At 54.6% G+C, this 22,730-nt stretch overlaps 10 protein-coding genes and 1 non-coding gene across 11 annotated transcripts, besides 15 other annotated features; all 11 read left to right on the top strand.

Moving 5' to 3' along the window:
- Positions 1-89: 89 nt before the first annotated feature.
- Positions 90-180: a sequence feature (A-rich).
- Positions 181-326: 146 nt separating this feature from the next.
- Positions 327-383: a microsatellite.
- A 119-nt stretch (positions 384-502) lies between these two features.
- Positions 503-3,322, top strand: Tco025E_00847 (uncharacterized protein; the record flags this gene model as incomplete). The annotated part of the gene is made up of 1 exon (XM_029367786.1): positions 503-3,322. One exon carries the CDS (start codon positions 503-505, stop codon positions 3,320-3,322), a length of 2,820 nt encoding a protein of 939 aa, XP_029232090.1.
- Positions 3,323-3,380: 58 nt separating this feature from the next.
- Positions 3,381-3,453, top strand: Tco025E_00846. Its single transcript has one exon. It is a non-coding gene; the product is annotated as a tRNA-Phe (tRNA).
- Positions 3,454-3,757: 304 nt separating this feature from the next.
- On the top strand, positions 3,758-4,930 carry Tco025E_00845 (uncharacterized protein; the record flags this gene model as incomplete). Its single annotated transcript, XM_029367785.1, has 1 exon — positions 3,758-4,930. The coding sequence occupies one exon, from the start codon at positions 3,758-3,760 to the stop codon at positions 4,928-4,930; it is 1,173 nt and encodes a 390-aa protein (XP_029232089.1).
- A 498-nt stretch (positions 4,931-5,428) lies between these two features.
- Positions 5,429-5,453: a microsatellite.
- Positions 5,454-5,577: 124 nt separating this feature from the next.
- On the top strand, positions 5,578-7,173 carry Tco025E_00844 (putative phosphorylated CTD-interacting factor 1-like; the record flags this gene model as incomplete). The annotated part of the gene is made up of 1 exon (XM_029367784.1): positions 5,578-7,173. The coding sequence occupies one exon, from the start codon at positions 5,578-5,580 to the stop codon at positions 7,171-7,173; it is 1,596 nt and encodes a 531-aa protein (XP_029232088.1).
- Positions 7,174-7,226: 53 nt separating this feature from the next.
- Positions 7,227-7,250: a microsatellite.
- A 225-nt stretch (positions 7,251-7,475) lies between these two features.
- Tco025E_00843 (adiponectin receptor protein 1) lies at positions 7,476-8,429 on the top strand (the record flags this gene model as incomplete). Its single annotated transcript, XM_029367783.1, has 1 exon — positions 7,476-8,429. The coding sequence occupies one exon, from the start codon at positions 7,476-7,478 to the stop codon at positions 8,427-8,429; it is 954 nt and encodes a 317-aa protein (XP_029232087.1).
- A 453-nt stretch (positions 8,430-8,882) lies between these two features.
- Positions 8,883-9,899, top strand: Tco025E_00842 (adiponectin receptor protein 1; the record flags this gene model as incomplete). The annotated part of the gene is made up of 1 exon (XM_029367782.1): positions 8,883-9,899. The coding sequence occupies one exon, from the start codon at positions 8,883-8,885 to the stop codon at positions 9,897-9,899; it is 1,017 nt and encodes a 338-aa protein (XP_029232086.1).
- Positions 9,900-9,923: 24 nt separating this feature from the next.
- Positions 9,924-9,976: a microsatellite.
- Positions 9,977-10,058: 82 nt separating this feature from the next.
- Positions 10,059-10,096: a microsatellite.
- A 585-nt stretch (positions 10,097-10,681) lies between these two features.
- Tco025E_00841 (uncharacterized protein) lies at positions 10,682-11,656 on the top strand (the record flags this gene model as incomplete). Its single annotated transcript, XM_029367781.1, has 1 exon — positions 10,682-11,656. The coding sequence occupies one exon, from the start codon at positions 10,682-10,684 to the stop codon at positions 11,654-11,656; it is 975 nt and encodes a 324-aa protein (XP_029232085.1).
- A 588-nt stretch (positions 11,657-12,244) lies between these two features.
- Positions 12,245-12,275: a microsatellite.
- Positions 12,276-12,298: a sequence feature (A-rich).
- Positions 12,299-12,309: 11 nt separating this feature from the next.
- Positions 12,310-12,362: a microsatellite.
- A 12-nt stretch (positions 12,363-12,374) lies between these two features.
- Positions 12,375-12,405: a microsatellite.
- A 111-nt stretch (positions 12,406-12,516) lies between these two features.
- Positions 12,517-14,283, top strand: Tco025E_00840 (uncharacterized protein; the record flags this gene model as incomplete). The annotated part of the gene is made up of 1 exon (XM_029367780.1): positions 12,517-14,283. The coding sequence occupies one exon, from the start codon at positions 12,517-12,519 to the stop codon at positions 14,281-14,283; it is 1,767 nt and encodes a 588-aa protein (XP_029232084.1).
- A 71-nt stretch (positions 14,284-14,354) lies between these two features.
- Positions 14,355-14,385: a microsatellite.
- Positions 14,386-14,480: 95 nt separating this feature from the next.
- Positions 14,481-14,548: a microsatellite.
- Positions 14,549-15,142: 594 nt separating this feature from the next.
- Positions 15,143-15,162: a microsatellite.
- Positions 15,163-15,517: 355 nt separating this feature from the next.
- Positions 15,518-15,551: a sequence feature (A-rich).
- Positions 15,552-16,146: 595 nt separating this feature from the next.
- Tco025E_00839 (putative guanylate cyclase) lies at positions 16,147-18,723 on the top strand (the record flags this gene model as incomplete). The annotated part of the gene is made up of 1 exon (XM_029367779.1): positions 16,147-18,723. One exon carries the CDS (start codon positions 16,147-16,149, stop codon positions 18,721-18,723), a length of 2,577 nt encoding a protein of 858 aa, XP_029232083.1.
- A 406-nt stretch (positions 18,724-19,129) lies between these two features.
- Positions 19,130-20,683, top strand: Tco025E_00838 (2-hydroxyglutarate dehydrogenase; the record flags this gene model as incomplete). Its single annotated transcript, XM_029367778.1, has 1 exon — positions 19,130-20,683. One exon carries the CDS (start codon positions 19,130-19,132, stop codon positions 20,681-20,683), a length of 1,554 nt encoding a protein of 517 aa, XP_029232082.1.
- A 233-nt stretch (positions 20,684-20,916) lies between these two features.
- Positions 20,917-20,978: a sequence feature (A-rich).
- Positions 20,979-21,671: 693 nt separating this feature from the next.
- Tco025E_00837 (uncharacterized protein) lies at positions 21,672-22,649 on the top strand (the record flags this gene model as incomplete). Its single annotated transcript, XM_029367777.1, has 1 exon — positions 21,672-22,649. One exon carries the CDS (start codon positions 21,672-21,674, stop codon positions 22,647-22,649), a length of 978 nt encoding a protein of 325 aa, XP_029232081.1.
- Positions 22,650-22,730: the final 81 nt, after the last annotated feature.

Below are 22,730 nucleotides of genomic sequence, written 5' to 3'. Positions count from 1 at the left end.
ACATAAAACAACCCGAGTTTTGCTGCCGGAGGGCGAAAGCCGCGTGTATGCTTCCCCCTCCATGTTTGTCAGAGATAGGAATACTTTCGTTGTTTTTGTTGTTTATTTTTTTTTTTGCTACCATTTTTCTTGTTTTGTGCCACCGTTTTTATTTTATTTTATTTTATTTTTTTGTTTTGTGCTACAATTTTTTTTCTGCATTTATCATGTGCACAAAACATGCGGCTCTGCCACTATTTTGTTGGCGGCGGCTGCGTTCTACATCGCCTCGGTGCTCGCCCAACGGGTGAGCAGTGACACGGCCGTAGCTTTTCCTCTGCGTAACCGTTGATGTTTGTTGGCGTCTCTTTTAGTTATTATTGTTGTTGTTATTGTTGTTTGTTTTCCACCTCGTGCCACGCGTGTTGGGCCCTTCAAACAGCTAAATAAAAATAAAAAGGAGAAAGGGAGCATCTCTGCAACCAAGGGCCTCCGCGTGGGTAGGCAGTGGCTTGCATGGGAAATGGTTTCCGTGTCAAAGCTTCTGCAGCTGTTGACACGCCACTTTGAGGCCCCTCAGCCAAATTTCTTTCAGGTGCATGCTCGCACCGTCATCAAGTTTACGCAGAGCGTTCCGTTGGGTCTGCGGAGCCACACGGACAGACTGAACATGACGCGGATTGTGTTGCACTGCCCGCACGCCTCCACACTGTTTGCGAACGACGCCCAGTTAAGCACGAAAATACTTCTGTCCTTTTTCGTTGACCGCGCGATGGACGATGCGGAGCTCGACGAGGCGCAGCGGCGGGTTATTCGCCTCGTTAGCGTCAATCAGGACCTTCCCACTCCTCTCATATTAACAATGGCGCGAAAACTACTGCGCCAGCGGCGGGACCCCGCACAGGTGGATTCCGCGGTGGCGTTGGAGCAGGAGGACGCTCTTGTGGAGGAACTTCTGCGGCGCGTCGTTCGCAGGATGCCAAGGGTCGAGCAGGGCATACGCGAGGGGGCCGCCAATGCCGTTTTGTCGCAGAAGGAAATGCATAAACGAAGGGGGAAAAACTTTGAGAAACCAGAGCTGCTGTTCCTTATTTCCACGCTTCGCCACGTCACGGTGTCACGGGCGGCCCGTTGGAAGGATAATGGCACGGAGGCAGCCCCCACCTTGACGCCACTCTCTACACACATCGTGGAGCGTGTGGTGCAAGGCGTACAATCCCTCCCTGCGTTTCGTCAAGACGATGCACCACCGCGGGCAGACGACTGGGCCCTCATGGGATATCTTATTGGCTGCTGTGACACCCGACTGCATGGCTTCGGGGTGCAGCTGTGGCGGCAAAAGGCAAGCCGCTATGAGCCAATGGGTTTGACTTTCCACAATCAGTTTAGTTTTCCAATTGCGCTGGCGGGTTTGTTATGCGCCTTGCAAGCTCCAGCAAAGCGCGAGGCCGTAGAACTCTGGATTGGCATGCTGACAACTCCCGAGGCCTTGTCGACAATGCCGCACAAAATGCTGCGGCTGCTGCTTGTTGACGTGGCTCTCACGCTTCGTGGTGACTGTGGGGCTCACTTACGTGAGCAGTTGATTTCGGGAGGAAATCGAATTTTGGCCGCGTTGGATGCGGCGTATGCTTCCACGGCGGTGGTGGCGGCGTCGCGGAACGGCGCGCGAACACGCATGTCGTTTACGAGGTTCTTCCCACCCCTAGAAACCCCAAAGGAGCTTGCAGCCACGTTACTGCTGCTTAGGGAGGTCCTGACGGTCGATGACGCGCTGGATTCCGAATTTATTCGCGAATCAGCAGATTTTGTGCGGTTCCTTCAAAGAAACGACTGTGTCGATCAACACATGTTGGCCACGGTGTCACAGTTGTTGGCTGAGCGGATTCTGCGCATGTTGGACAGGCCCTTGTCGGATGAGGAGTGCGCGGCGGCGCTCATCCCCGCCATCGTTGCCTTCACTGCGCTGTTGCGTGAAATCCAGGCGAGGGAGTCCAAGAGGGCGGAGGATGCCGCGCTGAAGAATTTGTTTCACGCGATTGCCATGAAGCTGCTTCACCACGATTCACTAGCGGCCACGCCTTTTCTCATCGCCGTGCTGTTACAGATGCTGGAGCTGTTTGACTTTACCTCCAACCCGCAGTACACCACGAAGGTGCGTGAGCTCATTCTCACCGCACTCCGATCGGTGCCGAGCAAGGTGCAGGAAATCAACTCACACACTGCACAGCATTGCCTGGACCTGACGCTTCGCGCGGTGCGTTTTCATGTGGTGGACAGAGAGGTGTTGACGGCGGCGTCCGTGGCACTGCGGCACGCCACCGATGCCGCCATTCTGCGGGAGATGAATTGGGAGCAACGGAGTCTGACAATCGAGCGGGGTGCCGTCGTTTACCGCGAGATGTCCCACTTCTTCGCCACCCTAAAGCAGGCGAGGCGGTTAGGGAAACAAGTAATAACCGTGACGACGTCGTTTGCCGCTGAAAAGGTTGCCCCACGTGAGCCGCAGATGCAGTTTAGCGGAACTTGTGGGCATAACACCTGGAAATACTTGCGACGCAGCGCGCAGGCAATGTGGTTGGTTGCGGTGCGGGCAACGCTTTCACCGATTCCGCGAACTCCCACTGACCGCTACCTGGTGCCGATGCTGCGGTTTGCGAAGAAAAATTGGATTGCCGAAAAGTTGGCTATGAATGGGCAAACAGGCAAGGCGGCAAAGGATGGGGTCGTGCGGGATGTCGATGAGAGGTTAAGTCAGGAGTTTTTGGATGTCCTACTCCCGCTGTTTCATTCGCTCGTGGTTTCAGCCTTCACAAACAAGAGGGTTTTCTATGCAAATTTGCGACGCAACAAACTCCTTATTTCCACGGCATGTGGGTTTTTGCATAGGAATAGGCAATTCTTGTCGCCTGGTGTGTGGTTCCACGCACAGCGGACGTTGTCCAATCTCTCCTCCGCCCTGCCGGGCCAACTCACGTCGCTTGAGCTTGGGACGCTCCAGCTGGCTTTGAAGCACACTCTTCGAAATGCCCGGGCGTGCGGCAACCGTGGGACGTGGCACCTGACGGAGCGGCAAAAGGCTCTCCAGCAGGACACGGAAGATGGAGCTATTTTGACCCCCAAATGCGTCGGTGACATCTTCTCCTGCGCCGACCTCATCGATGACCCCGACCTGCGGGTCTATCTGATCACACTCATCACAGAGATTCTAGGCACGGCGGGCGGCGGCGACGCGGCGAAGCCGAAGTCGGACACCGCAGCTTCAGTGGAAGAAACGGCCCGTTCTGTTTGCTTGAAGAAGGTGATACTGGCGCTTCGGCGCGGTTCTGTATTGTACGACTGACAAGCGGAGGGAGGGGGCGATGGAGGGAAAGAAAGGTGAAGGGGAAGAGCCGCGCGGCGCCGCGATAGCTCAGTTGGGAGAGCGTCAGACTGAAGATCTGAAGGTCCCTGGTTCGATCCCGGGTCGCGGCAAGGATGTTTTCTCTTTTCGTTCTTTTGTATTCTTCAACAGCTTTTTTTTTTTTTCTGTGTGTGTCTTGTCTGAAGAGCAGGTGGAGTGAAGGAGAAGGAGGGGCGGAAGCAACGAAGATAAATAAATAAACTTTTGCTGTGTGGGCAATTCGTATTCTGCCCTTTCTTCCGTTTCCTTGACGCCTGGTCTGTTCGTGTATGCGGCTGAATGCTCTGTGAAAAGTGTCCGTGGAAGAGAAAAAAAAGACGCGGGTGGGGGGAGGTGTGTGTAGGTGAGTGCATGGCGTGAAACACTCGCTTCCACATGAAGGTTTGCCTCGTTCTCCTTTCTGGGCTCCCAGGGGCGGGAAAATCGACGCTGGGCCTGGCGTTAAAGCAACTTGCAGGGGCGGGTAAGCCCGCGGGGGAGGGCGCAGATGCTCAATCCTGTGGAGTGATTGAGGAGGTGCTTGAACTGGACACATTCATGTCTTCCAATGACGAGGAGAATGCGATGCAAGGTGGTGGGGCGGCCTTCACCCCAGAAACGTGGAAAAGGGCCTGCAACGAGGTGCGTGAGGCGGCGTCACAGCGGCTGCGCCAATGCCTGCAAACCGCTGAGGAGGAGGACAGGACGAGGAATGGGTCAAAAACGGGAACACCCACGACACGATTTGTGTTTTTGGTGGACACCTTATCATATCGAAGCATGAGGGCGTCCTACTGGAAGCTTTGCAGAGACTTGGACAAGGAGCTGCTCCGACATTATTGGGGGCGCAATAAGGCAAAGAGCGAAGGCGGCTTCCGTCTCCCTGACGACATTGTTTTTGTAAACATGGTGGAGGTGAGACTGAATACGCCACTTGAGGTTTGTCTCGGGCGCAATGAACACCGCATCGAGACACCACAATATGTTCCTCCTCATGTCATTGCAAGTATGAGTGAGTCTTTTGATGTTGGCCTTGACGTTTCTGCCAAGCCTCGAGTGGACGATAATTGCTGGGTGACGCTGCCTCGGCAGTCCACTGCCCCGTGGCCAGTGATACGGCTTGAGGATGTGAACGCAAGCTGTGGTTTACCTCCAGCAGCGCTTGCCCAAAGGCTTTTGGAACGACTCCTTTCACAGGACGTAATGGAAGAGTTGGAGGAGCAAGGCAAAGCCCTCTTTGAAAGTGAGACGAAGAGACGAGAAAAAGAGAGGGACAAGCAGAGCCAGCAACAACTGTGTGATTCAGTGAAGGCCTCCCGTAGTGGTTGGCTTCACCAGGCGGATCTGCGTCTTCGTGCGGCTGTGCAGCGTCACATGGAGGAATTAAAAAAGACTGGTAACCTGCAGCCAGGCATTGGCGCTCTCGTAAGCAAATGCAGAGAGGAGCAATATGCACAACTAAAGGCGATGCTTGCGTGTCGAAAAGAGGACGAGACATTTGATGTGTGCAAGGAGCTGCTGCTGCACGAACTGATGCTCGAGTTTCAACGGAGACTCCTCGCGTTGTGACACAAATGTCAAGCCTCCACGCGCTTGAACTGCCACTATGGACACGACGACGACAACGTTTGCGCCGTCTCCCCAAACTTGAGCCGAGCAGGACACTTCAACAGGCAAGCCTCATGCGAACAATCATTGAGGTTGGTCAATGCCTCTTTGGGCGCTTTGTTCACGATGAGGCCTCAAGGGATGTTGTCAACGAGTCTGCCACCGCAGGCGCTGTCTTTTCCTGGACGCCGAGGAACTCCGCAGTCCACCCGTAACCGAAACAATGGGCGCCGCTGGCGTTGGTCACCGACGCCGCTCTGAAGAGTTTGGACACCGCGGATCAACTGTGAAGGAAAAATTGGGCCCAACAGCAACTTCTCCCCGTGCCCGTTCAAAAGACAATCGCACGGTTGATGTGTCGTTTTACGAATTTTCCACGCATGCAGAAATCGCGAATAGAGTTAAACCTGCAAACGCGGCTTTGCTCTCAGAAGCGTGCGGGGCAAAAAACTTTTTTTTTGTTTATGTGTGTGTGTGTGTGTGTTTTTTTTACTCTCACTCTCTTTCTCTGTGTGTTGGAAGCGAAGCGGAGGGTGGTGGGCAGTTGGGGCTATTCCTCCTTGTTGCTTCTTTTGCCTTTTTTGCGTTTGGTAGCGGGGCGCAGCGAAATGGGCGCGGTGGAGGAAGCCTGTGCCTGTGGCGCCTCGCTACTCACAGTGAGGCTTTTGACGGAGTTGCTTCGCTACAGCAGTGCGTGTCGCCTGGCGAAGACGCTTGCGGCTCTCGTGGCAGGCGAACTCCCGATCGAGCGAAACGACTGCAGGGGTCTAATGACGGCGGTTATTTTTGAGGGTCTGCAGGCTGCCGTTGCGCAGGGCCTGACGGAGCGTGACACCCGCCACTGGGTGCATCCTGTGCTGGACGTTCATCGCCGCGCCAACGTCTGCGAGGGAAAAGGGTCGCCAAATTTGTCGTCTGCCACATACACGCTTGCAGGTGTTGCACTCACGAAGGGTCGCGTCTTGGGAATACTACTCGGCAAGAATGAGGAGGACTCCAGGCATGAGGTTCCTGTGGATGAGTTGAGGCTGGCCGAGGAGGCCCCCCTCTTTCATGACGAGCTGTTGCCAGCAGTCGAATGCATTCAACCGCGCCGTACCTCAAGGAGCGCGCCGAATTGGTTTCTTGAAAAACTCTGCGGCGCATCCACAAAGCTGCTTACTTCGTTTAACCAAAAGCGGCGTAAGGCTTGGGCGCTGACAGACAAACTGCTCATTCTCTTCTACGAGGAGCGCAGGCGCTTGGCGGAGCTTAAAGCGTGCCTGAGGCGAGAGAGGACGGCTATCGAGCTCAAGGAACTCACACTCACCCAACGCGACGGGTGTGACACGGTGCAGCTGAAAATTCACATCTGCGACAAAACTGACGAGGGGTGGTTTCATGCCGTTTGTCCAAGTGAAACGGTGCAGCAGGATTCGCACGAGGTACTCATCACCTTGGAGATTCAAGCGGAACACGTGGCCCGGTTGCGGCGGTTGGCCTCATGCTGCGAGGATGGCCACTTTGGTTTCTCCCTGGCTCTAGTTCTACTGCGGTACGCCGGGCTGAGCGGTGGGGAGTGGCAGCTGGAGTCCGGATGGCACGCAGCTGTTCCCCCCGGTGTATTTGCCTCGTTAGCCAGTGCCTTTCACGTGACAGTGGAATGCTTCGCGAGTCCGTTGAATTGCACGCTGCCGCGGTATTTCTCCGCGTTTCCTGACACAGATGCTTTCTTTGGTTCTTGCGGCAATTTTTTTGCATCCGCGCCGTCGCTGCCCTTGGATGGCGATTCGCTGTCACTTGAGGCGAATCCGCCTTTCGACCATGAGGTGATTGGCGCCGGCTTGGAACGCGCCTTGCAGTGGCTGGAGGACACGCCAGCCACACGCCCACTGTCCTTTGTTTTTATATTGCCCGACTCGGCGCAAACCAACGGCATCGCAGTGCGCCGGAACGCGGAGCGGAGTCGTTTTTTCCGCGGTGATTGCGTTATCGCTCCTCACCTGTCGATGTACCTTCATGGAGCTCGTCATACTGAACAGCAGATGAGGCGAAAACGTTCATGGGACGCGTCTGGTGGTGATGAGAAACTAGTTGTCTTGTCCTGTGCAACGAGGTTATTGGTGCTGCAGAACGATGCTGCTGCGGCCGTGTTCTCTGCCAGTGAAGGAATAGCAAAGGTGCGAGCTGCCTGGGAGGCGTTGTCGTCTGATGTGGCACTGTGATGCTTCCGCTTACTTGTTTGGGAAATGAGGGAAGGAACGATATTGTGGCAGGTTGTGTGCGTATGTGTGTGTGTCTGGGAATAATCTCCTTTCCTTTTCGCCGTTTTTAATTGTGCGAATGCACACTTATACAAAAAGAATTTGTTTATTTATCTGCTCCTCTGCGCATGCACGTGTCGACTTCACACTCTGCTCTCTTTATGTTGTTGCTTTTTTTTTTTCCATTATTACTTCAATTTGAAAAAAAAAAAAGACAGTTGTTTGACGAGAAAACCGGCGCGAGTGTGTGCGTGTATGCCCCTATGGGGATTTCTGCTGCCTTTGACCGGAACAGAGGCGCTGAAGTAAGGAATACGGAGACGACGAATAAGAAGGAGGGAGTTGGTAGCTCAACTGGAATGCGTAAGTCCTCTGTCTCGCTGCCGCTGTACAGCAGGGACGATTTGTGTGTTCCACAGCATCTCAAAGGGAATCCGTATATCATTACTGGGTATAGAGCGTGTTATACCACGCGTATGTGTTTGCGCAGCCTTTTCGCGCTGCACAACGAAACACTCAATGTCTGGTCGCATGGTGTGGGATTTATCGTATTTTGGGTGTTAACCATCTTGTTTTTCTCGGTTGTCTTTTTCACCCATGAGGACGTTGTACAGTGCGTTATCTACGGCACGTTTTGCTTTGCGTGCCTGCTTTGCATGGGGTGCAGCACCGTCTATCACTTGTTCTTGGGCCACCGCGATCGGATGCTGTTGTCGTTGGTGGAACAAATGGACTACTACGGCATCAGTGTACTTATCGTGGCGAGTTTTTATCCGCCGCTCTATTTTGGATTTTATTGTGAACCCTTCTCTCGGGCGATCTACATGGTGTGCATCGGCGTTCTTGGTGGGTTATGCCTTGGCGTGTCTGCCTTGCCCTGGTTGCGTGACGTGAAGTTTCACTGGCTGCGTCTTATTATTTACGTCGCCACAGTTTTCACTGGAGTTGTGCCGTTTGTGCACAATATTCTACTCAAACCTCACAATGCAGAGACGCTGCAACCGGTGGTTGGTATTGCCCTCATGTTTCTTCTTTACGGGACGGGTGTGTTGTTCTACAGCCTGCGGATTCCCGAGCGTTGGTATCCGGGCGAGTTTGATTTGTTTCTCAGCAGCCATCAAATATGGCACGCACTTGTTTTTGCCGCGGCATGCGTCCACTTTTTTGCGTGCACGTCACTCTACCAACAGTGGGCGCTGAGCCGAGGTGCGTGTTGACTGATTGTGCGTGTGTGTGTGTGTGTGTGTTGTTGTTGTTTTTTTTCTTCCTACCGCGTCTTTGCGAATCCCCAATGAGCCGTAAGCCAAGACGTGTGCCACAGTCCCTCCCTTTACCCACCCGCCCACCCACACCCCGCTCTGACGGGCGTTTCGTTGGATCTCTTTCTTTCTCCCGCGGTGGTACTTTGCGGTAGTCGCCTTGCCGCGTCCTGAGGCTCGGTGGGTGGAGGAGCCCTGCCCTTTCTGCACTTTTGAGTCGCTTTGGAACCCGCGACGCGTGCTCCAATGGCCACGGGCATTCGCTAACCTCTTCCCTCCTCCTGCTGTCGCTGCCTCTTCCACCTCTCGCTGTGCGCACGCATGCTTGCGCGTCGTGCACCGGCACCAACAACGAAAACAACAGCAACGCATACGTTACCTCCTACCATTGCGTATTTTCTTCAGTAAGAGATGCGACAGGCCAAGAACGGTGGCGGCGCTGCAGCGCGGCTGAAGGCTCAGGAAGGTGACAGCAAGAGCACACCACCGGGGCAACAAGACTTCGCGCTGGATGCGCTGAAACGGACACCGTACAACAACAATCCCGAGCTTCCCTTGTACACTATTGATCAGGCGCCGAAGCATCTTTCCGACAACGTGTACATTTTAACGGGATACCGTGTGGGATACACCGCACGAATGTGTGTACGCAGCATATTGGCTCTTCACAACGAAACATTCAACATTTGGACCCATCTTATTGGCTTTGTGGCCTTTATTTTTGTCATTGCCTGGTTCTTTGTAATTGTACTTATTCCCTCTTCGCATCAGCAACACGCTGACGAACGCACACTCGCCACTAGCCATACTGAATCGAAGGGACTAACCTTCTTTCTCTTTGCGGCATATTCCTTTGGATGTCTGATGTGCATGCTGTGCAGTTGTCTGTTTCACACACTGCTGGCGCACAAGAGCAGCACCGTATATTCTTGGGCGCATGCGCTGGACTATTTTGGTATCACATTTCTTGTGGTTGGCTCGTTTCTCCCCTTCTGCTACTTTGCTTTCACGTGTGAGCCGTTGTGGCGTTTGACGTATTTGAGCATGATTTCCACACTGGGAATTATTGGCTTGCTGGGTCCTTTTTTCAGGCAATGGACGCAGCAGCAGTATGCAAACTGCCGAACTTTGTTCTATGTTTGCATGGTGAGCAGTGGCCTCTTCCCCATCACCCACCTCTACCTCCTGCTCCCTGGCAGCGTCTCTTCCTCCTTCGTGGAGGGACTGCTGCTGATGATGGCCTTGTACGGGGTGGGGGTGTTTGTGTATGCCTTTCAGATTCCCGAGGTCTTTTTCCCTGGAAAGTTTGACGTGTACCTCTCAAGCCACCAGATATGGCACGTGTTTGTTCTGGCGGCGGCGTTTGTGCACTTCTTCAACAGTGCCTCCATGTACATCAACTTTCGGCGAATGACACTGAGCTGCTAGCTGTGGAGGGGGGTGGGAAGGGCGGTGTGCGGGGTGCATGGATGTGCCTGTGCGTGCGTGTGTGTGTGTGTGGGTGTTGAGGTGCGGCTGGTCGCCTCTGCCCCTTTGCTGCTGCTATAGAGACGTCTGGCACACAAGTAAAAATAGCGAGCGAGTGGGGGACAAAGAGAGAGAGGGAGAAAGAGAAGGAGAGGGAGGGAGCGCGCGGCAGGGGAGATCTATAATATAGAGAACCCCCGCACGGTCGCGAATTAAAGCGTGTTGCTTTTTTATCTTTTGAAGTCCTTTGCAGGTGGCTCATTGCTTTTTGACTGACTTGCTGCGGAATGCAAGTGCGAGGCCCCTCCGGTTGTTTCTACCCACACTGTGAATACCTGTGCGAGTGTGTGGGTGGGTGTGGGTGTTCAGCGACGACACATAACGGCGGATAAGAAAAAAAAAAAAGAAGCACAAGCTGCTTCTCTTGGGTCTTCTTCCTGTTGTTGATGATGATGCCGTTCCAATTTCCGGGTGAAGTTCTGCGGCGCGGTGGGCCACACATGCCCCGCCTCGAGGCCCCACACCGGCCAGTTCAAGCGTGTGCGTCGGCGAGCGTCAGTGGAGGTGAGTTGCATCCAGTCGCGTGCGCGCAGCTTGCATATCGATCTCTGGCCGGGAATGCCTCTGTGTACTTTTTCTCTGCCGTGTTGAAGGCAAAAGAGAACTAACAGAGGGATGCGGTTTTCTTTTCATTTTTCTTTTTGTGTCGGGGCGTGTTGTTGTGCTGCGGAAGAAAGACATCTATGGCCTCGACTACAACTCCGCAGGAGGCCATGCGCCGGGTGGAAGGCGAGCTGCGGCGGTGGGAGCAGCTGCGACAGAGCCAGCAGCGCGTGCTGCAGCTCTTAACAGCCATTGCGGTGACGCTGGAGACCACCAAGCACGACTCACACGAGAAAACGGCGGTGGCTGCCCTCTCCGAGGTGGTGACGCCCAACATCGTGGGTCGCTGCTCGTCCCCGCCGCCGGATTTTTCTTCAAGCACCTCTCTGGACGGTGTTGGCGCGGCGCCGGCGCTCGGCCGGCCGATACAGGCCGCACTTGGCGGTGTCCTGCTTACCCTAGGAAGATCCCAGCGCGCCGTTTCCGACGCGTGCTCGCGATTCTCCTGGCGTATGCGGGCCATTGATGAGAGTGTGCGATGCCTTTGTAATGCTGTCACAGACGGTGCTGCGCTTGTGCGCAAACGCCTGGACGCGCAGAGATGCGAACGCGCATTGGATGCGCTTCTCCTGGCCGCGCTGGCAACCATGGTGCGTTCCGGCTGCGATGCCACCCAAGACACGGCAGAGGACTTCAAAACAGAGCCGCCACGCGCGCAAGAAGAAGAGAGTGTGGATTCTCCTCTTCCTGTTTCAGCCCCTTTGTTGCACAGCAACGCCTTGCGGAGGTACTGGCATAACGAAGAGCAGGCCTTGACTGCTGCCGTATCTGACATCGCCGCGGCCCACCACTCTGCCGCGTACACCACATGCAAGCTGCTACGGTCCTCGCTGCTGGAGACGCTCTCTGCACAGCGGCGGTTTCCTTCGCCGGGGGCGTCCCGGGCACGGCGCTTGGCACGCAGTGCGTGGTACCGTGAGCTGAACGAGGCCACTGCGCGGCGTCGGGCGGTGCAAAAGGCTAAATGGGAGCGTCACGAAAGAGTGGCAGGGGCTCTTTCAGAACTTGAATGGACTACGCCATCTGCGGAGGACACGAACGGGAAGGCCGATTAACTGTTGCTTGCATCCACAGAGTCTTTTGTGTCTTTTTATTTTTCATAGTATTATTCACTTCGTTTTTTTTCTTGTTGTGGAGGAGTGTCGTTTGCACGCGGCGTGACTATTTCTCTTCACAACGGCGCCAGGGTGAGGCGTGAAAAACGGTGAGGCGTGCTTGCTTCCTTCCGCTTCTCCAGCTTCCCTCCTGCTGCCGCCGAAAAGATGCGTGGAGCCGCGTCAATGCGAGACGACTGCGTCGTCGGCGCCGCCCTGCCACCCGCTTCGCTCCCCCGCCTCTTCTCTTCTGCCGCCCGCGGCCCCGCGAGCACACTGCGGGCGTAGGATTTCAACCCAATTTGAGGGGCGCAGCCAAAGGAAGGCCCGTATATTCTATCTATACACACAACAAAGAAGAAGAACACACACAAAAAGAAAGACGTTTGTGCGGTAACCCGCAGGAAATAAACAACAAAAACACACACACACATATATATATATATACCAACAACCACAAGGCAGGCATTGTAGCTTTTTTTTTTGGTTTCTTATTTATTCTCCTTGGGCTTTGCAGGGGTGCCGCACGCTCATTTTTAGCGTTGTGTGTTTTTTTTTGTTTTTTGTTTTTTTGTTTTTTCATTGCTGTTGTTGGTTTTTCGTGTATTTCCCTCTGCGTGCGTGTGTGTGTGCGAGTGAGTGTGTGTGTGCGAGTGAGTGAGCGTGTTAGCGCCGCCGCAGGAAGAGAAAGAAGGAAGTAAACGAAGGAAAGGGAATTGAGTCGCAAAGATAGGTAGCAGGGAGTGGTAGGAAGAGGTGACTGAGCGTAGTGGTGGGGGAGAGGAGGTGCAGACGCGGCCATTGCAAACATCCGGCGATAGATGGAGGAGGAAAACGGCAAGACCATTGTGGCTGCCGCCGGGGCCAAGCCTGTGGGGTTAGTGCCGATGGCCAGCGACGAGGAGAGCAGCGCAAAAAACGCGAACAATTCCACGACCGTGAGCACAACTAGAATGGGCGACAATGTGTCACAATGGGCTTCGGCGCATGGCTTGCACTGCGGCGCGCGAGACGTGAAGCAGCCACCGCCGGTGTTGCAAACACGGACCACAGTGTCAAAGGAGGGCAAACAGGAAGCAGAAGACACGGTGTTCGTGAGTACCCTGACAGTGCACCCTCGTTACCGACGACACCATTCTCGCTCTCAAGGAAGCTTCTCATTAAACAACGGCAGTGTACGGTCTCCAACACATTCACGAATGAGCAGCCGCGAGCAATTTTCATGGGACTCAACCGCGTGGAAGGAAGTGAGCTCGGAATTGGCCTTCACAGTGGACACAAGGGAGTACCTGCGCCTTGGTCGTGTCTCCTCAGAGTGTATCGCCGGCGCCAATGAGTCAAGGGACCAGCCTCCTAGGCGACATGTGCGTTCCCTTGCAGCGTGGGACCGGAGCGAAGTGGAGGCGCGTGGAAATGACGCGGAAAAGAGTCTAGAGTTGGCAAGTGAAAGCAAGGGATGCGTCACACCAATTGGAAAGGATAAGTCCTGCACGGAATCTGTGTTTGAAACCGCACCACTGGGTCATCAGCAGTCGTTTAGCTTGTTCAGTCAAAGAGATGTTTCTCACCAAATCCGAGAACCTGTGGAAGGCGAGAGAGAGGTGAAATCGGAGCGGGATGGAGGGGAGGTCGAGGGGAGGGGTTCCATCATGACACACATTCTCGTAAAATTTAAGCAGTTGTACGGTGTCTTTTACGTGCCACAGAGTGAATGGGGGACCTTTGGTGTTGGGGATCTTGTGTCTGTGGAAAGCCACTCCGGGGAAAATATGGGTCGTGTTGTGGGCGACCTCACCTCACAAATGCGGGAAGAATTATCGCGTCCGAGTTGTTTTGCCCAACTACCGCGGGAAGTTCTTTACCCAGAGGACGCCTCAAAACCTCTAGAGGCTGTGGAGCCTGGGACCAACAAGGAGACGCTACTGCGACTTCCACGTGTCATTCGTCGGGGAATGAACAAGGGTAAGAAGCGAGTGTATTACGCTCGCCGTCGCGATACAGAGGCCTATAATGTGTGTCAGCGACTGATTCGGGAACGCGGGTACTCGCTGACTGTCTCTGGTGTGGAGTACCAGGTGGATTTTAAGCGCATCACTGTTTTTTGCTCGGACCCGTGTGCTAGTGTAGTTCCGAGCGAGCTCTACTCTTTTATTCAGCAACTTGCGTCGCTTTTGCGTGGATCTGCTGTTGAGGTTCTTTTCTCTGTGGAATGCCCGGCCTCCCTCGAGGTTACAAAGGACATTACACACGGGCTGTTTAACGACGTTTACGCCTGCTTGGCGAGGGCGCAAGAGAACGAAGGCGCGCGGGCGTGCCCGCGAACACCGTCGTCCTCGCATCACACCCCTCCCGCGCAGCGCTCCTACGTGGAGGGAAAAATGACCCCAGTGGCTACTCCGCCGTTTATGCCCACCTTTGGTCTCCCGCCGCCTGTCCTACCACAGCAGCCGGCGGGAATGATGCCTACCGTTAACATTGGTGCGTTGTACAGCACGGCGGGTATGCCATCCCTCGGCTGGGGGTGGCCGTCTCCGCCGCCGTATCTTGTTCATCCGCGCCTGACGCCAGGCATGAATGGAAGAATGTAGGACGCGAAAAAGAAAATGTGGGAAAAGTGGCTATGAAACGATACTTGTGATGAAATTGGCCCGTGCGTGTTGGGGGGGGGGGGGAAGGAGGGAGGGAGGGAGAACATCAGTCTGGGGTGTGAACGTTTTATATACACCACATGGAGTGGGACGGTTAGTGGGAGGCACCGGTGAGCGGGGGGAAAAGGAGACGTGATAAAAACAAAAACGAAGGCGAAGCGAAGATTAAAATGGAACTAAAAAAAAAACAACAGCAACAACAGAATTTGATCTCATGTATTCATCATACTAGTGAGTCAATAAGTGCATGCACGCACGATCATTTGTTAGAAGTGTGTGTGGAAGTAGCGTGCGCCTGAAAGGGGCAGGGTGGATGATAGCGTCTCTTGTTGAACTCCCATGTTGTTTCATCCATTAATTTTGTTTTGATTTCCAAGGATATCGCATTGCGAGACGGCGCAATTGCAGCTATTCCCGTTTTCTGTGATCCTCACCCCAGCTTCCCCCCTACTATATTCCCCTCTACGCGAAGGGGTCCGGTGGTTGCGGGCCCTAACTACTGCCACTTCGTAAGCTCATACGGAACGCAGTTATCATAAAATGTCTTTTGAGTTCATTTGTTTGCTTTTGATGAATGTGTGGGATACATCTTTTATGAATTGGAGTCTTGGGTGCATTGAACCAAACTGCAATCTTGCTTCATTGTGTCTTCCCTCTGTATGGAAAAAGTGTTGAGGGCGGGATCAAGATGCGTATTCAAGTATTTATATACATATATGTATGCATGCATGTACCTATAAAAGGGATAGGATGGGGGAGAAGCCGCAGTTCTTAATTTTTCTGAGAAAATGGAAACGGGAAAAAAAAAAGAAAAAAAAACGGTTCTGTGGGCGATGTGTTGATGAGCGAAATCCGGTATAAACGCAGGAGGTTTGAACTGCATATACTGTTGCCGGGAAGTTAATTTTTCATTTTAGCTTCAGGTCAAAAAAAAAAGAGAGGGGTAGACAGTCGCTCTGGCCCAATCGCTCTGGCCCAATCTTTCTGAGGTTCACGGCAAAAGTGGGCGGGTGGGGAGTAGTGACAAACGCCCAGAAGGAGATTAGGAACCGGAGAGGAGGAGGGGAAAGTGAAGCGAAGCAAATGAAGAAATGCCATCTTTTCGCGCACTGGCCCAATTTCATCCGGAAATTTTGCTTTGTCCGTTTTCCTTCTTTTTGTTTCTCCAGCATAATTCTTTTTTTTTTTTCTTGTTTATTTGCTTTGTTGTGTTCGAGGTCTGTTTCTTGCGCTTTTCTTTTGTTACCCCTGAGAATTGGTTGTTGTTGTTTTGCTTCCTTTGTGATGGAAATGGTTTCCTGATGACGATGCAGTCATTGGATCCACGCACGCCTTTCGCCCCACGCCCCATCTTTCCCACTCTTCAGTCAACCTCGGCGTCGGCGGCGGCGTGAGGCCGTCCGCGAATGTGCGATGTCTTGGTGAATTTGGGGTGGGGGGAGGGGCGAGGGGGCGGCTAGTCAAAAGGCACCCTCTTTTTGGGCTCTTTCTGTACCGGAGCTTCTTGCCTGCTGCCCCCCCCCCACAGTGGAACGACAGAAAGGTGCCTCTCGCGTCTCTCTGTCTGCCTTTTTTTTTCTTTTTGGTTAGCTTGTTTTCTTTTATTGCCCCTGTTCGCTGGTTGTATTTATCATGGCACTACTTCCCCCGCCCAATTCCCCCTTTTTTTTCACTGCCTCCTGCTAGTCATTGTGTTGTTTCCCCTGCACGGGTACTTGTGAACAAAAGTAGGAGCGAGCGGGAGTGGGGGGGAGGGGTGCAGGGAACCGAAGCTCGGCGTGAAGTCTCACTGGGGAACGAATCATGCTTGTCTCCCAGCGCATCGCTGCGCTCCGGCGTGTAGAGCTGCAGCTTCGTCGTCTGGTGAAGGAGGAGGCTATTTGGCGGTCCACTCCTTCCTTGCATCCTGGCGTGGACGCCAGACCGCGCGCGGAGCTGCGAAGAAGCGCTGGCGTGCAGGACAAGTTGCTCTTTCGTCAAGTGCCGGTGGCCCTCTCTCTGCTGGAACGCAGCCTTCTCCCCGGTGCCCGTCGCAGGAAAGCGTCCGCAGCGAAGGCGGTGGCGCGCCAGGGGCCTCAGCCCCCGAGTACGGGATTTGCGGGAATTGCCCCATCACAAGCACAGTCTCTTGGCGGTGTGGGCGTGGCCCCTTCTTGGAGCGGGAAGGCTGTGGCACAACAGGGAGCCAACTTCCCCGCATCCACGGCAATGTCGTCTCAGAAGTGTATTCTGCGCCGACCAGAATGCACCCTGCGTTTGCTTTTATCCTTGCACTTTGTGGAGCAGGAGCGGCGAAAACTTTACCGCCACCACATGGGTCGGTTGGAGTTGAAGCTGCGAAATGCTGAGCAGGCGTTACGCGCCCTGCGGAAGAGACGAGAAGACACGTTTACGCTGGAAGCCGCCCGAAAAGCTGTGAGCGAGGCCAAAGCGGATGTGCTGCTGCTTCAAAGCTCGCTTCTCTCACGTCCATACATCTCCGCGAGGTTGTGGCGTGTGTTGTTGCGCGAAGATGTGTGGGTCGCGGCGGTGCGGGCTTCCAGACTGCCGAATGATGGCAGCAATAACGCCTCCACCACGGCACCGTCGTTGCTTGTGATGCTTCTGTCGCTCGCCCGTCTCAGCTTCGGCGCCCTGCGGGATGTTTGCAGGGGTCACGCGCTAAATGCACGTGCGCCGCGGTTTGTGGCATCCCTTCCCTCACGGGGGATGCGGCGCAGGAGCGTGGCCCGAGTGAGTTTGCGGCACGAAAAGGGCCCAACCGCATCGGACTCCGCGCGGGCACCCGTCAGCCCAACTTCAGACAGCCAATTTCCGGTGATGGCGGCGATGATGGAAATGATGTCGACAGCGGCGGCAGAGGAAGCACCTCTGTCAAACGCTGCCCGCGAGACGGCTGAGGCAACGGTGTCTGCAACCAGCTCTGCGGGTGACGCAGCGACGAAGGTTCCGCAACTGCGGTGGTTGCCGCCCTCATCCTGCGATGTCGTCCCGTTGGTGTTAGAGACGCTAGCGATGTGCTCCCACGTCTTGCCGTCACTGGAGACAACTGCCATTGTCACCCGTTACGGAGAGGCGAACGAGTTATTTGAGCTCTTTTCGGTGCTGCAGGCAACCGCGTCTTCCCTCCTGGCGCTGCGCGCCCATGCGGCGTCAGGGGAGGTCCTTATGCACCGGACACTACGCCGCCTCGAGGATGCGATGCTGAGCTGTGGCGAAGAGGCCAAGTGTGCTCTTCTTGCGCAGTTGACGGCGGAGCCCTCCCTCGGCTTCTCGCCTGTCAAGGCTGCACGACTATTGCTCGGTCTGGAGTCGATGAAGCTTCTTCAAACCGGAGAGCATGCGTCGCAGCAGCTGCTCACGCGGCTTGTGATGTTCGTATTTCCACAGTTGTCTACAGGTACACAGAGGGCACTTCTGGAGAAGTCCAGGCAAAACCGACTTTTTGCTTTTGCTACAAGGGGACAACGGGCTAAGCTGTACCGCGGGCACGGCAAACAGGGAATGGAGTCTGCCCTTTTGAACTCAGTTCGGGCTCGGGCACGTCTACAGCAGCGACAAATGCAGGCGGCACTTCGGAGCAAGCACCTTGACGCGGTCAATAGCCGCAGCGTGGGAACACTCGCAGACGAACTTCCTGCACAGACGCTTATAATCTTGTTTGATTTATTGGTCCGTGCGGCGCGAGATGCAAAGCGGCAGGGGATTGAGGCGCAAGGCCGTTTCATTACAGCAGCACTTTTTGTTCTGGAGAGTGTTTGGGTGGGAGGGGCCCGTGCCTCTTCCAACAGCGGCGACACGATGCTTCAACCGAGCGACTTACCAGGTCTCCTTCTTACGCTTAGTGTGCTTTGGTCTCTAGTGACAGAGCGGTACCAAATGACTCGGAGCGCACCCAGCGATCAGCATTGTGGCCTGAATCAGGTTTTTCGCCACCGCCAGCATCACAGTCGGCAGAGAAGAGAGGTGAGCGACTCCGTGGCCAAGTCAGAGATGGTGATGCTGAGGTACGTCACAGATATGGTTTTCAGTGCCGTTAATGCAGCAATAGCTGAACGAGTGGAACAAGCCGAGTCGGTCGCCGGCTCAAAGAGTGGAAAGGAACTAGCTCGTGCTCTTTCGTTAAAAGACCTCATGTCTATCGTTGACGCTCTTTTTGAATGGGGCAGTATTTCGTCATCGAATCGGGACGCCGCGTCTTTGGGAACAGCCGCCCTTCTAACGAAGCGACTCTTGGTGGCTGATGTGCAACTGTGGCAGGAGATGCGTCAGCTGAGCGAATCACGGCGGGAACAATTTACGCAAAGACTGATTGATGTTTTTCGACGTTTAAACATGATGGACACGACCGTCACGCAGGCGTTGGTGTCTGTGTGCTGAACGTGCTTCTGTTGAGGGGCGCGCGGTTTGCGGGGTGCGCGTGTGGTGCGTTGGTGTGTGTTTGTGGCGGAATCGAGGCGACGCATGTTTGCCTCCATTTGTTTCTTGCTCCTTTTGCTGGATATATATGTTGAAGGGCGGCTCCCGTTCTGGGTCGTGTCATTTCCCCTCCGTTTGTGTGTGCGTGTTTTTACTGTTGCTGATAACCCAAGACACCGTTCCGGTGCAGTATTTGTTGTCATTGTTTTCTTTTTTGTTTAATTTGACCTTTCATTTCTTCTCTGCCCTGGATGCGTTCTCGCTGCTGCCGGGCTGTGGTGAGGAGAAGGTGAGAGCAGAAAGGGAATATTCTTCGGTTTGCGATCGCCGCCGGCGTTTGCGTTCCTAAGTCGAAGTGAAGGCTGCAATGGCTCTCAGGGTGCTTAATTGGGCCGTCCGGCTCGGCATCGTGGGCGGCTTCGGCGCCGCGATCAATTACAAGTGCACGTACGAGTCCATCCCCAAGAGCACGGCGAGGACGAGGGAGGCGGTCACCACCTTTTCGAAGGACAGCCGCCGGGAGCTCTACGACGTTGCAGTGGTGGGTGGTGGCATCGTGGGCGTGGCCACCGTGCGGGAGATACGAAAGCAGTTTCCCACGAAGCGCGTTATCCTGCTTGAGAAGGAGGCGGATGTTGCCCAGCATCAGTCTAGCCACAACAGTGGCGTCATTCATGCAGGCATGTATTATGCGCAACATTCACTTATGGCCCGGCTATGTCCACGCGGACATGACCTCATGACTGAATACTGTAAGAAGAATAATCTTCCCTATAAACGTGTGGGTAAAATTATTGTCGCCGTAAAAGAGGCGGAGATTCCGGCCCTGGAAAAGCTATACAAGCAAGGAGTTGACAATGGCGTGCGGGATTTGAAGATGCTCCACAGCGAAGAGGAGATTAAGAAGTTGGAGCCCAACGTTCACGGTGTCTCTGCTCTTTATTCTCCCAATACGGCCATTACGGACTTTGCCGCCGTGACACGCCACATGTTGAAGGAGTTGCAGCAAGGTGCAAAGGGCCTCTTCGACGCCCAGTTTAAGTTTGAAGCTTTGGACTTTGTTGGGTTATCACTCGAAACCGCTGAAAAGAAGCCCCCAGAGGAGATGGTACTTATTCGCGGGCGGGAAGAGGGACAGTTGGGTCCAGAGAAAACTATTGTGGCCAAAAATGTCATTGCCTGTTGTGGCCTTTCGAATGATCTTCTCGCAAAGCGGTCTGGGCCAATACTGGGCCAAATTGGTAAGAAAGTGGTTCAGACCTTCAGTTTCCGTGGACGCTATTATCAGCTAAAGCCGGAAGCACGCGACCTCGTGTCAATGAACGTCTATCCCGCCCCGGATGCTTTGCGAGGGATCGGCGTCGGTGTTCACTTCACACCAACGGTGGATGAGCAGCGTGGACACCAGCTCATCATGGGTCCCGGGTCTGCAGCAGCAACGCATCGCTACGGGTATTCGCCATATTTCTTTGACCTGGAGTACTGCTGGAATTCGGCCATGAGCCGAGGCGGCTGGGTGAATTTTGTCAAGCATTTTGGTACTCTCTTCCAGACCTTTAGTGTGGACGTGAGTCGCACAGTTTTCCTGCACGAGGCCCGTAAGCTGGTGCCGTCCCTAAAGGACTCGGACGTGGAGGAAGGTTTCGCTGGTGTGATGGGCATGGCTGTCGCGGAGGGCGGGGAGCTAGAGATGGACCTCAGCGTTGAGCTCTCTCGGCCTCGCACTGTCATCGCCGCGGTCCTTAAACCAAACAAAGTCATTGAATTGCTGGAGCACGAGAACGCGGGAGGAGTCGTCGCGAAGAGTGGTCTTAACCCACTTGTTATGAACGTCCGTAACGCCCCGACCCCCGCTGCGACATCGTCCATGTCCATCGCAGAGGATATTGTCGCAGCTGCAAAAGAGAACTTCAACTGGTGAGCGAAGACGTCGTACTGCGTTTCCGATGTTATGTTTGTAATTACTATGTCTGAAAGAGCTTTTATTGCTATCTTTTTCTGTTGTGTTTTTTTTTTGGAAGGGAAGGAAACGGGGCCTGCTTTGTGCAGTATACGTCTGCCGCACACTAGCCATTTAAAGGCGTGGGTAACCGCAAAACGAGGGTTTGATCGATCGGTGTACGGGTCCGTGGGGAAAACGGGGCTTGAATGTAATTTTTTTTTTGTTCTTGTTTCCTTTTTGCTTTGCTTTGCTTTTGTGTGTGCTTGCTTGTGCTGGAAACTTGTGAAAAGGCTGGTGGCCCTTTTGCGTGTGTTAGTTGATAATACATTGCTTCCTGTCTCCGCCTTATCAGTTGTGTGTCGGCTCTTGCGTAGCGTATTGTTTTGAAGGGCACCGCAGTATGCATTTGCGGGTTTATGCGCTGTGAGGCGTGGCTCAGTCTTGTTTTTGTCTGAGTTTCGCCCACCTCCTGGCCCGCACCTGAGCAACCGCGCTGCCCCGCGGAACCGAAGACAAAGTGCTGCATTTGACCCCTCCGAGCCTTCGCTGAGGCGCGCCCCGCCGGTGGTGGCGCCCCCAAGAAGGAGAGACCCGGCGCTCCCGCAGCTGCGCAAGAGTTGCTTTGCTGAGGTGCGGCCGAGGCCGGGCACGGGTGCACCCCGGCGCCCAGCAACGCCCCATTGACGGGCCTCCACAACGGCACACTGTAAACTACAACTTGTAATGTACGGACGGACGGACGGAGTATACGCCAAGGTAGACTAGGTGGTGCATGGACCTGTGTTTCTGCGTGTATACTTCCAAGCATCTTTTTTTTTCACTGCTATTTGGTCGTTTTTATTTCCGGCCTTTTTTTTCTTTTGGCCGTCGTCTTTCTCTCAAACTCCATTTGCAAAACTAAACAAAGCAAAAATCAAAGGCAGAGAAGAGGAAGGAATTTACGGTGGGGCGTGGATGCTTCGCAGCCATGGCTTCACTCCTGCCTCTGACTTGTGTGTGTCTGCTGGTTCAGCTGCTTCTTTCTGCTGAGCGCGCGGCGGCAATGGGAATCAACGGCTTCACCGTCGTTGTGCTGCAGGACGAGGCGGCGGAGACGCTTCGCATGGCACCGGAGGGTGCGGTCCTTCAACTTCCCCCGTATTATGTGCAGCTTTCCTCCAACTGGACTGTGCTGGAGCGAAACACGCTGAACCGCGAGCCGCAGGACGAGGACAGAAGAGGAGGGCAACTGCTGCACTGCCGCTTGCCGCGTCCACACACTGCGGCGACGGTGGCGTTACGTGAAGCAGACTACGTGCGACGGCACCAGGAGCGGATGCGGGTGGCCATCTGGAAGTGGCTGAATGACGCAGCTCAGGAGGACGGTTGCGTCTTTGGGGATGGGGAGGGGGCACTCACTGGAGTCGCCGAGTGGTACTTGTTTTGCCCACGGGGGTTAATTCGAAAGGTGAACCGCACCGCCGTGGCGGCCCTCCACGGCGCCTCCCCGTCAGAGCTGCCAAGAGTCGTTAAAAGGTTGGTGCAACGATACCGAGGCACGGGCGAAAAGAGGGGCCATGACCGTAGACTCGATCAGTGGACTTCTGTCATTGGAGAGTACAAAAAACGCCTCACACAGCCGCGCTGGGGGGCGGAGCGACAGGCCTGGGAGCTCCTTTATCCCACCAATCGCGCCTGTGACCCAGGCCACGTGAACGCGTCCACTGAACGGGCGGGGACGCGAAACGCCGACAAGCAGGGAGGGGCAAGAAGAGAGGCGTGGGAGACCGTCGTCCGTTTTTACTGTCGACCAGGGCGAAGAGGCAGCTCGCTGCGAGAGTGGACGATCACGGAAGTGCGACAGCTGTGTCTGTACGAAATCGCTGTCGCAGCCTCGGTTGTGTGCGAGTGGGAGCAAGGAATGGAGAGCCTGGGAGTGAACCCCATTCCTTGCGTTGTCGTTTGATTAAAAACGAAAAAAAAAAGTGGAGTGCGTTGGTGTTGATGTTTTTTTGTCTTGTTTTCTGTTTTGTCCCGCTATCCGTTT

The sequence above is a fragment of the Trypanosoma conorhini genome (genome assembly GCF_003719485.1).
Source record: "Trypanosoma conorhini strain 025E chromosome Unknown Tco_14.4_contig_00023, whole genome shotgun sequence".
NCBI classification, from domain to species: domain Eukaryota; phylum Euglenozoa; class Kinetoplastea; order Trypanosomatida; family Trypanosomatidae; genus Trypanosoma; species Trypanosoma conorhini.
Note: the sequence above shows the minus strand (reverse complement) of the source record. Positions and strands in the feature narration are given on the sequence as shown.